Raw genomic sequence first — 17,087 nt, 5'->3', positions numbered from 1 at the left:
AATCCGACTAACCCCCACTCTTACCGCATAGACCCACGATTCCTCTTTTTGTGGGAAGGATGACGAGTGGTGCAACTCACTGAAAACTATTCTTGATTTTCTTATGATTACACCCGACCAGTCTCATTCCCTCAGAAATCAGTTATTCAGTCTTCACCTTTGAGGATTTATGAGGGGACCTGCTCTCACTGCTAGCACTAACAACTCTGACCCAAATACGCTAGTTGAGATATTTACCACCATGTCCAATACCTTGGATACTATTGCCCCTCTCAAACTACGCAAAAGTAAACAAGAATCAAACCTCAATTCATGGTTCACCCCCCATCTCAAAGAACTATGGATCCAAGCAATTTGGAAGCACTCACCCTCAGCTGAGAATAAACCTAACGAATAACCTTGCGAATAAATACAAGAAATAATCCAAACCAAAAAGAAACACATTTAATGAGAGAATCAGTAAAGCTAACTCTAATTCCAAAGAACTCTTCTCCATCCTCCGGGAAACGGAAAACCCGATTGCTCCCACAGATAATGTCCTCAAGGACAAACAATGGTGCACTAGCATCCAAAATGCCCTAGCAAATAAAATCATAACCCTACAGTCCAAAATTGCAAAGAAAAAAGCGTCTGAGTTACACAGGAACACATACCACCCCTCTGACAGATACACCAAGTACAATTACACAAAGTAGCTGAAAACCTTTCAGGCTTACCAATGTATCCATACTGGAAACTGAAAAGGTTATATCATCTCTTAAACCATAGATACAGCTAGAGATTTAGCACCCTTCATCTCTAAGCTAATGAATGCCTCCTTTAAATCAAGTACTGTGCCTACTAACCTTAAAGAAACCTGGGTATTGCCGCTCCTCAAAAAACAGACCCTTGACCCGGCTATCCCAACTAATTATAGGCCTATTACTACGGTCCCGTTCCTCCTCAAAATCATTGACAGAGTAGCCTACCTCCAGATCCAAAACTATTTAGAGACAAACCAACTACTTGGATCACGCCAATCTGGATTCAGACAACAGTACTGAAACGGCCCTAATTCACCTCAAGACACAAATCGACAAGTTGAAGGATAAAGGTAAAACAGCCATGCTCCTCCTCGACTTATCGGTGGCCTTCGACCTGGTGGACCATGCAGTGTTATGCAAGCATCTAGCGTCTGCCGCCTATTTCTCAAGTGAAGCTATAGCCTGGGTACAATCCTTCCTAGCCAACCGTACAATGAAAGTGTTCTCCCCCTTAGCTTCAGCGGACAATAAAAATCGCATGTGGCATCCCACAAGGTTCATGTGTCTCCCCTACAATGTACAACATCTTCACTAAGTGCCTCTTCGACAAACTTGACAGACTGGGGGTAACCTATACTAATTATGCAGACGACACAGATCCTCATTCCACTATCTGGCAACTTTGTCGAAGACACAGCTCTAGTAAATAAGATCTACCTCCTCATTCAGGCATGGATGGCCTCTCGCAGCCTCTGCCTGAATGACGACAAAACAGATACTGATCCTGGGTTCCGACTCCAACCTTAAAAAGCTCAGCCCCAGCTACACTGCTTTTAACATAGATGGGAATGTAATCAAGGGGGTAACCGAAACGCTGGGTTTCTACCTCGATTCTACACTATCTCTTAAAAAACAAGTCAACTCTTTGGCTTCCTCCACAGCCTACACCTGTAAATTGATCAGGGCCTGTAGACCCTACCTCTCCAAAACCAAAAGGATCACACTATCCAACGCTCCAATAATGTCTAAGTTGGACTATTGCAACGTCCTATATGCAGGCGCCAAAAAAACTGTCAAACAAAATGCAAATATTGCAGAACAATGCTTTTAGAGCAGCCTTGGACATACCCCGCAGAGAGCATATATCGGATATCAGGAAAGACCACCACTGGTTAAAGATTAGTGACAGAATCCTACTCAAGACGCTATCTCTCACCTATTAAGGACTGCACAATACTGCACCCTCATATATTTCTGCTAGATTGACTAGAAAATCCCCCAATCACCACACCAGAGCTTCTAACCATCTCCTACTAGAAATCCCCAGATTCAAACTAACAAAATCAGGCGGAGCTAGCTTCCCTGTTAGAGCTGCCCGTGACTGGAATGCACTCCCCACTGCATTGAGAGTCGATTAGCCCTACTCCAGATTCAGATGTAACGTGAAAAACTGGCTCTGGACCAATGACACCCATCACACTGTTCCCCTGCTTTAGTTCCTGGTTTGATGCACGCATCTATCATGATCTTCCTGAAACCTGTACTTAGACTATCTTTCCTCCATCGTCCTGAAACCTGTACTTAGACTATCTCTCCTCTTCCTTTGTGATGTGATGTACCCATATCTTGTATATATGCACTGTAATTAATTATGCACTGCAACGACTGTATGTAACCAAGCTTAAATATTCTTACTGCTGCGCCCGGCTACCACAAGGGTTTTGGAGCGCATTATCAAATAATAAACTAAACTTTTCATGGAGCTAGGGCCAGCGACAGCTTACCACCCTGATCCCTTAAGGCCTTCGGGTTCATGGACTGGCAATCTGCACTGCTCCACGTTGTGGTGCAACCCCACAGGTACCACACAGATTGTGAGAGTTGGGGATTGGCATCTTGGTGCTGCAGTCCAGGCAGCCCTTCCAATGAGACTGGGCATAATGGCACATCAGTGATTTTTGAGAACCCAGGCGTTCCTGTCCAATGCAACTGTAGGTTTCCTGGTGGGAAACATCCTGGGCCCCAAGCTGTGAACTGATGTTAGACCACAAAAAATGAGGTCCGAACAAAAGCTTTGAATCTGCAACAAGGACAGTTAAAAATCAAATATGCACACCAACCTTTTAATTAGTTCCACTGCCCACTCGTACAGCTGGTCGAAATTGTCTGACGCATGGGTCACTGCATAGGGCTTGTAACCTACGAGTACAGAAAGAAAAGAAACTAGACTATCACTTCCACAGATTTCACAGAGAAAGTGACACATGAAACTGCAATATCTTTGCGTTTTGGTAATTATATAGGCAAGCTAATCAGTACATTAAGCGCAATAATTTCCAGCACCTCAAAATTGATCAGGCAAACCGCTTCTCATTGCATGCATCACCCCACATCCATGGCTTCGGTCTTTTGGATTGTACATCACACTAAATTATAATCTATGCAACAGGGTCAAGTAATGTTTTCTCTTCATCTGGTAATGCACTCAAGGACGCTGCTGTAATTAATCCTAAAGATTGTATATCCAATTTCCCCCAAAACATGGCAATAAGGATAATACATACAATTTTTTGCCATTGCTAATTAAAGTGTCATTTTAATTTTATCGCCAAGTTAAAGTTGATGTTCACGGCCGAAAGATGGTTTTAGCACTACAAGTAACGAGAATCCACCCCCACGCCCCAACAATGTTGGGAAATCATTGCAGAGGCCTATGATTTAAGTCTGATCCAGCAGCACCTACAAATCAAGATGGGTAGACAATGTAAAGATTGGTTCTGTAACGGATGGGTGGATTTCTTACATTTTTAAAACTGCACATCACCTGAAAGTGAAGTGCAGCTACGATATGTTGTATCCTCAAAGTTTTCTTTTGTAACTGTTGTGTGACGAATCCTGCGCAATCATCACAAAATCCCAGCCGCCGGTCTCCTCCCATGTGGCCTGGGGAAGGCAGCCACTACCTGATCCTAACCCTGGGGGCGGTAACATGAGGGAGGATCACATGTTAGGAAATGGCCGTTAGGTGAATACTGCATCGAGGAGTCATCACTTCCCCCTATTTTTTGAGGATGAGATCACCATAATACCCAATTACCTAACGGCATGCTGTCTGAACAATTCCCGCTCATAACTTCCCAAAGGACAGGCTATGAAAAGTCAAGATTGGTACATTGGGGAGGTTCAGATAGTAAAGGGGGAACACCTCAAATTGTTATAATTCTACCTTAGATAGAGGTCATAAACCCAAGGGTAAATCACAGTCCACTTTCCTAGCCTCCCATAAAATGGACAACTCAGTTCTCAAATCAGTTAAAATTAGCTAAATATAAAAAGACAACACTATGGACGTCAGAACCCATAATGCCTGTGGTACCGGGATGAGGAAGAGGGACCCCGAGTTGGTGAAGATTAAAAAGGTACCATTAAACATAATGAGCGGTCTAGTTGCTTTAGTGTGAAGCACTGGAGCGGGACATTTAAACTCATTAATAGGTTACAGCTGGGGGAAGGAGCCACTGATGAGTAGCAGAGGCATCACGTCTGAGTGCGGGACTCGCGTGGAAGCAGAAGAAACGCCAATTGAGGCTGACGCGGGAGAAGGCGTATGGCATTGCAGAGAGTGCAGCTGGAAGCAGCATTGGGGAACGCAATGGTGTGTGGGAGACGAACTCCCAACACATGCTGTTAACCGCTCTGGTAAGGAAATGGAGAACCCACTGAGCTGTCAGAGCTCCACCAAAGGACTGGGTTTACTGTGACAGTCATACTCGAGCTGTCAGCAGATCAAACAGACCCTAGAAGATTTGCTGCAGTGTCAGCGAGTGAAAAGGAGATGCAAAAGAAGACCGGTGGGCTGGCCCGAGAAGAACAAGTTACTTCTTACCTTGTAACTTTCTTTCAATGGGATGTTCCTCGACGTATTCCTTATCTATGATATTTGTATCTCCAGCTTGCTAGCCTCGGAAAACATTTTTCCCAGTAGAGGGCGCTGTGCGCCGACATCCGTCGAGTAGGTGCTCCTCGACGGCCACCGTATCGACGCCGACGTCATCATGCCTATAAATGGCCACGCGCAGCGTCCGTTGCTCCGTTCCGTTTTGTAGAGTAAAGTAGTTATTGTATGAATGGTTACTACCCTTGAAGGAGCGTAAGCTGCAACCACAAGGGAAATATTACTGCGGGGATGGATGTGAGGGGCGATAAGGAATACGTCGGAGGAACATCCCATCGAAAGAACGTTACAAGGTAAGAAGTAACTTGTTCTTCGAAGGGATTGTGTCCTCCGACGTATTCCTTATCTATGATAGACTCCCATAGCAGTGGTATGTGATTGGAGGCGGGAGTAAGAGATGCCATATTACCCTTTAAGAATGAACAGAGTAACACAGCTTTGCCAAATCTAGTCTCTTGACTAGAGGAGGAATCCAGGCTATAAAATTTGGTAAAGGTATGTGCGGAAGACCATGTGGCAGCCGCACATATGTCTCTAATTGGTACCCCTCTTTGAAGAGCTGAGGATGCTGCGATACCCCTGGTCGAATGAGCCCTTAGATTTTGATGGGGCTCTTTCCCTGCCAGTTTGTAGCATTCCAGAATAGCTAAAATAATCCATCTGGAGATGGTGTGTTTGGTTATTGGTAATCCTAGCTTATGTCCTGCGTAACCTACAAAGAGTTGGCCTGCTTGTCTAATTTTAGCAAGTCTACTGATATAAAAACTCAAGGCTCGCTTAGGGTCCAGCCTGTGTAGTCTCTCTTACTCTTTCCCCGGATGGGGAGGAGGATAGAATGAAGGTAGAGTAATCTTCTGAGTAATGTATAATTCCAAAACTACCTTTGGGAGGAAGTTAGGCTTCACCTGTAGCACTACTTTGTCCTTGTGAAAAGTTGTATGAGGAGGTTTACAAGACGGGGCTTGTATCTCGCTAACCCTTCTAGCAGATGTTAATGCTACCAATAAAACAGTTTTGAGTGTGAGAAACTACAATGAACAAGAGTGGAGTGGTTCAAAAGGAGCACCCTTTAGGAAGTTTAAAACTAGATTTAAGTCCCATAAGGGAACTTGGAATGGTCTTGGAGGGTAAACATTAGTTAGACCTTTCAGGTATTGTATTACCAATGGAATTGTGAAATACGATGGCTCCTCTGCAGTGCGCTTAAAGATCGATAGCGCTGCGAGATAGCCCTTAATAGTGCCAATTTGAAGGCCCGAATTTGCCAAATAAAGTAAGAAGGATAACACTGCAGGTGTACCACATGAAAAGGGTTAGATATTCTTTTCTCTGCACCAGCTGCAAAATTTACTCCAACGGCAGCGGTATAGAGTCTTAGTTGCTGGTCTTCTGGCCGAAAGCAACACCTCCATGACGTCATCTGGAAGGTCCCAATCCTTGTACCTCAACCTTTCAGATACCAAGCGTGAAGGTTGAGGGTCTTGATGGCTGGATGGAGAACCTGACCTCCCTTCTGCGAGAGAAGATCCTCTGTACGGTAGACAAATTGGAGGACAGATGGACATGTCCAGAAGGTCCGGGTACCACGTTCTCCTGGCCCAATCCGGGGCAATTAGGATCATGGTCTTCCGAAACCTTCTCAACCTCCTGATCATTTGAGGAATGACAGGGACCGGAGGTAACGCGTGCAGAAGTGGGAACTCCCAGTTCACTACGAACGCGTCTCCTAGAGCTCCTCTCGGGGGAAATTCCCTTGAGCAAAATCTGTCGCACCTCCTGTTGATACTGGTGGCGAACAGATCCACTTAAGGGGTTCCCCAAAGGGGGAAGATCTCTTGAAGGACTTCCTGAGCTATCTCCCATTCGTGGGAGACTGTTCTGCCTGCTCAGAGCGTCCGCTGTCAAGTTCTTCTCTCCGGCTAGGTGAATTGCCGATAGAGAGATTCCTTCCTGAATTGCCCAAAACCAGAGCTGCATCGCCTCTCTGCACAGTGGCAGTGACCCTACGCCTCCTCTTTTGTTGAGGTAGTGCATGGCCACTGTATTGTCCGTCATTATCAGGACGTTTCTCCCCCGTACAGACGGCAGAAAAGCCTTCAGTGCCAGTCTGATGGCTCTCAGCTCCAACAGGTTGATGTGTAGTCTGGACTCCGATGGAGACCAACGACCGCTGATGGTCAAGTCGTTGGCATGGGCTCCCCACCCTGTGAGTGAGGCGTCTGACTACTGTTATCTGCGGCCATGGTTGCCAAAACAGTTCTCCTTTCAAGATGTTCTCTGGAGAGGCCCACCATTGAAGGTCGTGGGCTACCTGGTCCAGAATCCGGAGGAGATCTGTCCTCCTCCCTGAGAATTGTGACCACTGAGTCCTCAGTGCCCACTGAAAGGGATATCATTCTCAGGCGAGCCTCTGGCAAAAGGGATATGCAGGATGCCATGAGGCCTAGCAACCTCAAAAAGTCGTAGGCTGGGAGACGTTGGGCATTTTGAAACCTGGTGACCATCTGCAGAATATCTTGAGCCCTCACCTCTGGTGGCGAGGCTTTTCCCAGGGACGTGTCCAGGACTGCTCCAATGAACTGGAGTCTCTGTGATGGTATCATCTGTGACTTCTTTAAATTGAGGGAGAAGCCCAGCCTGTGAAGGGAGTGGCAGACATAATCTAGTTGGATCCGAGCTTGTTCCGAAGAAACTGCTCTGATCAACCAATCGTCCAGGTAGGGGTAGACGTGAATCCCTTCCCTCCTTAGACTTGCAGCCACAACCGACATTAGCTTGGTGAAGACCCTCGGGGCGGAGGTCAGACCAAATGGCAGAACTCGAAATTGATAATGAGAGCCGCCAATTGCGAACCTCAGGTACTTCCTGAGCTTGGGATGGATAGGCACAAGGAAATAAGCATCCTGAAGGTCCAGAGATACCAACCAGTCCTGAAGCTGGAGGGCCTGAAGGATCTGAGAGAGAGTTACCATCTTGAACTTGTCCTTCCTGAGGAACTTGTTCAATTCTTGTAAGTCCAGAATGGGTCTCAGTCCTCCGTCTTTCTTTGGTATGAGAAAGTAGGGGGGAGTACCAGCCGTTGTTCCTGTCCGCTACAGGTACCGGTTCTATGGCACCTTTCTCTAGCAGGTCTACAACTTCCTGCAAGAGGAGCGGATCCGGCACTTTCACAGAGCTGTTCCCCGGTGGATGTCTGAGGGATGCGTAGAAAAGGCAAGCAGTAACCTTGGGCAACTGTCTCCAATGCCCAAGCATCTGACGTAATAGCCTGCCATTCCGTCAGATGGTGAGTTAACCTGCCCCCTACAGGTGTCTTGTGATGGGAGACCTCAGAGTGGTTTGGGAGCGGCTGATGCAGTTGCCGAAGGTAAAGCGGCTCCTGCTGATGCGGCTTTCTTTCCTTTACCCCGTCCACCACGGGTAAATTTTCCTTGGCCTCTTTGAGACGGCCGTCCTCTGCCTCTTCCATATGAGGAATAATATCGAAAGGACCTTCAAGAGGATCCTGGAGGGACGAAAATTAGTTTGTCGGATTGCAGCTCCTAGCGACTTAGCTGCTGCTTTAGATGTTTGTAGTTTTTCCAAACGGTCATCCGCCTTTTTACCAAATAGGGAAGAACCATCAAAGGGCATATTTAAAAGTCTGGCCTGTACGTCAGAAGCAAAGCCGGACTTTCTCAACCACGCATGCCTGCGGATTGTGGTACTTGCCGCAATGGCCCTGCTGATACTGTCAGCAGAATCAATGCCAGTTTGAAGGGACTCACACATTTCATCTTTACCATCTCTGATGATATTTAAAAATGTGTCCCTTTCTTCTCCTTCCTGGAGGCAATCAGCCACTGATGAAGCACACTCCCAAAGAGTGTGGCTGAACCTAGCGAGCGTACAAGTCGCATTAACAGATTTTAAAGCCATGCTACAGGCCGAGAAGACTTTTTTAGCCATGGCATCATATTTTTTATCATCCCTATCCTGTGGAGCAGTGGGGTATGCAGATGAACTGCCTGATGAAGTTGAAGCCTGGACCACCAGCCTCTCTGGAGTAGGGTGCTTAGATAGGTATTCAGGGTCAGCAGCAGATACCCTATATTTCGCTGACAACTTCTTGTTAACCGCAGGGACAACTTCGGGAGTTTCCCAGTTAGTTAAAATCTTTCTTTGTAAAGCAGAATGAAAGGGAACCACAGGATCCTCCTGTGGACCTTTATCCAGAATATCTGTGAGGTCATCCTGTTGAAAAACAGGTGAAGGCGCAGACCAACCCATGAACTCCATAATTCTTGACATTAGGGTTCTATAAGGGGTTTCAGCATGTTCCCCTGGGTCTGGTTTGACAAATTCCACTTCTGGAGAAGTGTCTAGGCCACTTGCTTCCTGTAATGCATCCTGAAGGTCTTTCAACCTTCTTTCCTCAGAGGCAAAAGTCTCTGGTTCAGGTGATGTGGTCCTCTGCAGCCCAAAAGGCCTTTCTTGATCAGAATCTTCCCTTTCTTCATAAATTGAAGTTAAGGGGGGCTGCTCTGGCCTGTGAAATGGTATAAAACCCATCTCTAAAGCAGAGGGAGCCATCATCAGTGGCCTTGAAAAGGTCGATGTCGTCGAAGCTGATGTAAAAATCCTCGAAGGTGCCGACAAAGGCGTTGAGAAAACTGGAAGAGGCCTCGAAGAACTCGAGAGGATCGGAATCCTGCTCGAGGATGTCGACGACGTCGTGTCGGAGGCTCTCGGTGTAACCGTTGGCTGTGGAGTAGCCGTGGGTTTTCCTTTTATCGGCGTCGATGTCGACTCGATAGACGGATGCGTCGAAGAACCCTTCGATAACGGCGTTGATGGCGCCGATCTATGCTTCGAAGGGGCTTTCGACGATGTTGTCGAAGATGCTTTACTTCCCGATGGCTCATGCCGCTTTCGGGTCGACTCTTTCGCCGGGTGCTTCTACTCGCAGAGTTTAGATTTTTTGGGCTTTTCACCCGGGGTATCACCCTCAGCTGACTTCGAGGGTGTCGAGGCCCTTTTCTCGAAGACGCTTAGCATCTTTTTTCTGACTTCCTCCCACTCAGCCTGAGAGCTGTTTTTTGTGGGGCAATTTACTCTTTCAGGGGAACTAGAAGACGACAAAGGAGATCTTCTATGTCTCTTTTTCAAGTGTCTAGACCTCGACGAGTGGTGGGAGCCACTTCGAGACCTAGACCGAGAATGCTTTCTACGGTGAGGAGACGAATGTCTCGACTCTACCGCGGAAACTTTCGAGGAAGTTAAAACTGACTTACCTCTCTCGAGCTTCCCCTTACGATCCTTCAAGGCTTTCGCCGTCATGGATAGGCATTCCTCACACTCCGAGCACTGGTGTTCGATTCCCAGACACCACAAACAGATCCTGTGAGGATCCGTCAACGACATTTTCTTCCCACAGTCTCGGCATTTTTTGAAACTGGACCGAGGAGTCGTCGGGTCGGAGGAGGAAGCCATCGAGTACGAGTCGGTTTTCTCAAGGAAATATGAATATATTTCGACTGACGAACTGAGCAACGGTATTCCGAGGCACACTAAGCACGGAAAAACGGAACTGAACAACGGACGCTGCGCGTGGCCATTTATAGGCATGATGACGTCGGCGTCGATACGGTGGCTGTCGAGGAATACCTACTCGACGGACGTCGACGCACAGCACCCTCTACTGGGAAAACATTTTTCTGAGGACAGCAAGCTGGAGATACAACTATCATAGATAAGGAATACGTCGGAGGACACAGTGAATGGAAAAGACTGTTACATTGAACAGAACTTGATTACATCAGAACTTTGCTCAGGGTATTCCTGAAATGATCCAGCAGAAGGGAGTTCAAACCTGGTCACAAGGAGTACTTTCTAATACCTTTGAGTTTGAATTGGTATGTAATTTTGTTAAACTGAAGAAAGCCAAACATGCCTTGTATCCTTTTGTGTGCATTAGTGTGAGGGTCAGACCTTTTGGACACTAGGTCATTTTACTTTCGTTTTAGTTTGCTAAGCAGGGACATACTTGTTAGGTTAGGGAAAGATGGGCGTTTATCTTACCCTTTTTTATTTCATAAAATGGCAAGTCTTGAGCAAACTATACCTTTGTGTCAGTCTCGCATTTCTGATCTCTCACGGTGGTTACAAATACAATGTGTCCAGGAAGGGCTGGTGGCAGCAGATATTTTAAAGCAGCGGTCTGTGTGGCCAGATTGGGGGCGGGGGTCTGAGACTGCCTGGTCCCAATCCACATCCAAGTCGAGCGCTGCTGGTCAGAATGCTTGGCCAAGCGCTGTCCATGATTGGGCCTGCCAGTTGGAATGGTGCAGATGCTTGCCATTGGTGGATCCGGTGATTAGCTAAAAGGAGGATTCTTGTGCCATTCGACAGATCATTGGAGCCAAGACCCCTACGACGAAATACAGCCCACTGAAGATGACCATTGCAGCTGACCACCCTTGCGCCTCCCTTTCGGTTCGACCACTGGACCGGTGCAGCAATCGGTCTTGATACCTGCTCTAGAATCCATGCCTGCTGAGCTGTAAGTGTGCCTGGACCACCCAGTGGACTGACTAGCTCTTTCCTGGGATAACTTGCTTCTTGCTGTCAATGTTCAAATACATCCATGGTACTTGGAGGATCTTCAAGTAGTGCTATGAAACGCCTGTTCTGGCATTTTCTGCCTTCCAATACCAACAGAAGGCCTACAGGGCCTGCTCCTTTTTTCACCACCCGAAGATCCCTTTTTGCGGCCGGACCGTGGAGACACTCGCTGCATTCAGTTTTCGCTCCTTGGAAGTCTTCTGCTCTGCAGACGTCTTAGTCCTTTCGTGGCAAGGTGACCAGCTGGCTAGTCTCTGGAATACATACATTAATTAGCAATGACAAAGATTGTGTCATTTTAATTGCAAATTCGTGTGTTCACAGCCTAAAGAGGTTGTAAGCCCTGTAAGGTATAAAAATACATACAGGTACAGTTACCAAAACTAAACCCCATGCCCGAAAACTACCTCTGCGCCATGACCCCTTGGCCAACCTTGACCAGGCTAATCACAGCAGCACATAGCCCCCAATAGATTCCAGAACTCTTGTAGTGGTCTATAGGAAAGTCAAAGTAAGGGGGTAAGTCTAGATAGCTTTTTGCACCCCACCAACCGGCATAGTGTTACTTGGGCACAAAGTTCTGGCCCAATCTCTCCGCCTTCTCTAGTGTGCTGGTACCGAGAGAGATAATTACCTGACCTGAATTTTTCCTAACATTTGGAACACTGAATTGCAAACACTAATTGCTCAATACAATAGTAAACCTACCTGATCACTATAACCTGTGGTTCAGTGATTCTATCTCAGAGCTGGACTTACTAAGTGGTAAGGGATCAGATCAGATTCTAGAATTGCTCATGAGTGTTTCTACTGTGTTTTTCTAACTTTAATACTTATCTGTTTCAACAGCGTATCTATCTTTTCACACACTTTACCAGATATTTATTGAAAGCATTGCTGAACTGTCTTTAATGTAGTTATCAGCAACAGTTTGCAAAGGGAAGAGGTTCTCCATAGAACCGCCAAAAGGTAATTATATATATATATTTTATAGTTTGTATGACAATACTTAACCCAGTGGCTTCAATGCTTTTTGTGCATTTTAAAAAGACCCCAATAAATGACTGTATAGGTTTTTACTACTAAGTGACAGGGAAATATTGTAGTGCTCTGTGTCTCACTGTGCCACTCTTCTTCACTTCACAGTGTAAGCTTTGCTTCCCAGCTACCCACCATGACTGATACTGGCTAGAATGCAGTATTTTTCTTGTTCACCGCAAGAGTTTGGCCTCCCAAAATAGGACCTCTGGGTTGATGTTGGGAATCCATCTTTAAGAATTGGTGCTCAGTGGCGAGATAGGATCTTTGTAACTCAGTATATTGATCAAATAGTCATTGGTACAAAGAATTCTGCTTTAGAAATTTTAGGCCTGTAAAGCGCAGGAAAGCCAAGGCCAACCCGATAAATCAGATGGACTGGGATGGCGAAACCAGATAAGTCTTGAAGTTCAGGGAGAGGACCAAGTTGTGCAACAGGCTGCGCGTGCAGAACAGATGTGCTGCCTCCTGGACCAAGGAGCAAGCTCGGACAAGGCAGTTGTCCAGATCGGGAAAGCCATAACAGGTGACTCTGTAGAGTGCAGATTCATCCCCAGAGGAGAATCTTGGTGCTTTTCACAGATAATAGATGTTACCCAATGAAATAGTGCTTATTTTATTGACCTTCCGAAGAAGGAAGGGGTGAGTAGACCTGCCGGGATTTGCACCTGTAGCCATGAGGTCAAACACAGGTCCCTGACGTTGATGCATTAGTCTAGATAGCCGCACACCCGTCATGGATGCCTTTACTTCTGAGGCGAGCCGGTATCATGGTACGCAAATTGGCGAAGATCATGGGTGCCGAAGATAGACCAAACAGCAGGACCTTGAATTGGTAGTGGCAGAGCCCCACCGTGAAGCTCAGGTACATCCTATTCCTTCTATGAATAGACACATGAAAGTAGATTCAGGAAGACTAGCCAGTCCTGCAGGTGCAGGGCTTGCAATCTTCCTTGCGCAAGCAGATTCAAGAGCTGTAGATCTAGAATTGGACACAAGACCCATGTTCATCAACACCAGAAAATAAGTGGAGGCCAGCCCTAGCCTCATTCTGAGCAGGGTACCGAATATATGGTCCCTTTCACCAGAAGCCCATGGACCTCCTCCAGTAGGAGGGGTCCCGGAGGCAAAGACTGATTGTCAGGAGATGGTTTGAGGGTCCTGGTGCATGACCTGCAAGGCTCAGGTGTGAGATGGGTTAAGATGACACTCCTCACCAAACCTGGAAATCCTGCCCCCACCAAGAAGAGTGGTGGAAGTCCGTTTCACAGAGGGGGTCGCACATGGGGCTGCACAGCAGAGGCAGACAATCCTCCTCTAGGAGTATCCCCTGCCACGACCTCCATTCAGACAGCAGTGCACTTTGCCAAAGGGAACTTGTCGCCTGACCAGGAGATGGAGCAAAACTCCTGAGCGCCGAGAACACGGCTGTTGCTGAACCGCTAGGCCCAGAGACTTGGCAGTCCGCATGAAGCTTTGGAACCTTTGGAGGGACTCTATTTGTCCAGAGTAAACTGCTTGCATCAAATGGCATGTTTCTTTGGTTTGGAGTGGCAGGGCGTGGGTGCAAACCCCATCTGCGCCCTGGGCACCAGAAGCAGTTAAGATTGCCCTGTGGAATTAAACTCAGAACTTTGAAATAGAGACACACTGTACCTTGAAAGAAGTCTGCCCTGTCAAGACTTCTTGCAGCACAGGTAGGTCACCAGGTTCAGACTCAACAGTTCCTACCCTACAGGGCAGCCCAGCCACCTATCACATCCTGCAGGTTATTACAATTAAGTGTGAATCAGGTTGCTGGAGGACAGTTCGGTTAAGGGCTGTGTTAGGGTGAAAGTCCCCTGTACTTTTTATCCTTTACTGTTCGCCAAATCGTATTCAGACCCTTTCCAGGGCCTCACTGGTGATATTATGCTATGTTACTTGGCATTTATATAGCACGTTATACATCATTGGTATGATCTCAAAGCGCTGGTAGGTTGAACACCCTCGGGAACCGCAGTTCAGTCAGTAGAGTGTGTGGTATGGTGCGTGGGTGCACCAGATGTGTGCAGCTAGTGTGGTTGTTGCATGAAAGTTGCTTCTTAGCGGTAGGTGTGGTGCTGAGGAAAATCGGTTGGATGTTTTCAGTCTGGAGGGTGGACATCCAGATTGAGTTCTGGCTGCGTTAGCCCTGAAGAGACGCTTAAGCTAGCCGGAATGTGCTCAGCTAGCTGTGTTTTATTAGGATGATGTGGAGTTCGTGGGGTCATGTTAATTATGAGAACAGCTAGACAGAATGTGTCATAGTACAGCTGTGTTCTAGTTGAATGATGGTGTATAGGGGAGAGTAAGTGTCGTAGTTTGATATTGTGATCATCAGTAAAGCGCCTGTGATCAAGCACAAGAGCAGGAGAGGGGGCGTACATTTAGGCACAATTTCTAAGTTCATCAATACCACAGTTATGCTATTAGGCACATTTTCTAGATCCAACTTTAGCACAGTGACTATACTAGAGACACGCTATTAAGCACATTTTCTAAATTCAACTTTAGCGCACTGATATTTGGCACACTTTCTAGGTTGAACTTTAACACAGATGCTATTAGGGGACATTCAGTGATGTTGGGAATACCTTTCTAAACTTAACTTTATGGTACATGTTACTATTTACAATTCTGACTAAGTGTGGGACATGCAATCATTCACAGTTCTGGGGTAAGGTAATGTTAAAGGACATTTGCACCGCGCATTATCACCACCGGGGTGGTCCCCTGGCAGCTCTGAAAAAGCGGAGGGTGAGTTAGTGGGAATAAGCTGGAAAAGTGCAAGAGAGCAGTGATGTGCTGTTGGCAGCCTCAGGTCGGTGGGTCTGTTCACTGGACTTGGGGCGTTTTACTGTCGGTAGTCATGTGCTGTTGTGCTGGTCTATGTGTGGTTTGTTTTGTGTTTTGTAGTGCAGTTTGTGCGGATTGGTGTGCTGTAAGGTTGTGTTTGGTTAGAGTTTGAGAGGTGTATGCAGAGGGGTGAAATTGTTAGTGTAACTCAGTATTTCCCCTTACATGCACTTTTCCCCTTTCTCTTTCCCATGCACTTGCGCGTTCTCAATGTCACTGGGCCTAGTAAGATCGTTGTTTTGTTCTCCTCTGTTCCCCTCCCTTGCCACGCTCTGAAACACTTGTGTATGCGGGCGAAATAAATAAAATATCATACTTGTCCACATGGGAGTGCCAAATACTACTAGGTCATGGTGTCCTAAAGCAACATGGCTTCCTCGAGCAGCTCACCCTGCAAGTTGGCTAGTGTACACTCACTGGTAGGTAGCTGCTGTTTAGAATTCGACATGCTGCTGCAAAAAGACTACCTGGGTTTAGAGTTCCAGTGGGACTCAACAACAGAAAGTATGTTCTATAGAATCTCCACATCTTGATAGAGAACACGCAGTGGCAGCCACTTTCAGAAACCTTTTGCAGGAGCACAGTGATGGCCGACATGATAATGCCCACCATAAGTCGAGCCCACTACCCCCACAAAACCTTGGTTCACCATTGTTTCCCCTCCCGTGCTCAGCAGCTATGGGAACATCTCAATAGGGACAATTTAGACTATGGGGAAAAGGTTTGCCTGAATTCAAATGTTTGCCAGACTGAAATATTCCTATTTTATTTTTTTAATCTCACGTCGGGCTTTCTGGTATAGTGCAAGAAGAATCCATAGGATGGACTGCATCCTCCAAGATCCCTCCACAAGAGACTTCAGTGTAGTACCTTTAGTACTGGAGGAAGATAGAGACCAAAAAGGCTTCAAGACCACAAATCTCTAGAAAACATGGCTACTAAAGAAAGCAGGGTAATGCTAGATGAGCAAAAATAGACCACTATTTTGTTAGGGGCTTGTGGGGTGAGGCCTACAATTCATAGACAAGATGGGGAGTCCCAAAAACAAGCTACCTATTGATGTCAACATATAGGTTGAAAATTCAGACTAGCATGGGGCAACTATAGGTCAAAATCTTGTGTGGAAACATATCACAAGATATAAGCAAAGGCCGGTATTACAAAAATACGAAATTTTATTTTTCTGGTTCATGCTAAAAAGCAGGGACGTCAATGGTCCATTTTTTTAAAAGAAAAGACATGTGACAACATATAACAATGAATGAGACACTGTGTTCAAAAGCATACAAATATATCTGTTGGCATATGTCAAAACTCAAAGCCCATTGCCAACTTAGAGTGATGTTAGTAAAACAAGGTGACTTCCAATCGTAAACATTATAAATGATTTTTCAAGTGAGCCCTCAGAGGATGTGTCGACAGATGACTGTTTCCAGCCTTAGATATGTAAACACTCGGTGTAATACGTGTCAACTGTTGCACCCGGACACCTGATGATCCTGCTATGGCTTTCGTCAGGACACAGAGGACACCTGGTGTTGGATGTCGTGTTTTCAGAAGAGATGCTTTTTGTTTGGCAATGTATCTAAACAGAAACACAAAAATATCAACCAGCTCAGTGGCTAATAATTATAGCGTTACCTCATTATTCCTAATATTTCCAAACATTTGAGAAATTTTTAAATGTGCATCAAAGGTATACCATCATCCAATAATCTATATATCACTTTCTAGCATTCGGATATATCTAGTTTCTCCGTCTAGTATTCATATAATATTTAAGTATATGTCTTTCTTTTTTAGACTAACCTATAGTCTTTCAATAATCATATTGCATACACTGACCCCAGCCAATGACTGCCCTCTCCCGA

At 46.1% G+C, this 17,087-nt stretch overlaps 1 protein-coding gene across 1 annotated transcript in view; it reads right to left on the bottom strand.

The window, feature by feature from the left end:
* QARS1 (glutaminyl-tRNA synthetase 1) overlaps positions 1 to 17,087 on the bottom strand; it is a 950,222-nt gene that overhangs the window by 354,817 nt on the left and 578,318 nt on the right. Inside the window, exon 12 of the mRNA XM_069643299.1 lies at positions 2,864 to 2,942. Within this exon, the coding sequence (XP_069499400.1) occupies positions 2,864 to 2,942 (79 nt within the window). The remainder of the gene's footprint in view (positions 1 to 2,863; positions 2,943 to 17,087) is intronic.

Source organism: Ambystoma mexicanum, chromosome 2p (genome assembly GCF_040938575.1).
Source record: "Ambystoma mexicanum isolate Mex_15411 chromosome 2p, UKY_AmexF1_1, whole genome shotgun sequence".
NCBI classification, from domain to species: domain Eukaryota; kingdom Metazoa; phylum Chordata; class Amphibia; order Caudata; family Ambystomatidae; genus Ambystoma; species Ambystoma mexicanum.
The sequence above is the reverse complement of the archived record's forward strand: the minus strand, read 5'-3'. Positions and strand labels throughout refer to the sequence as shown.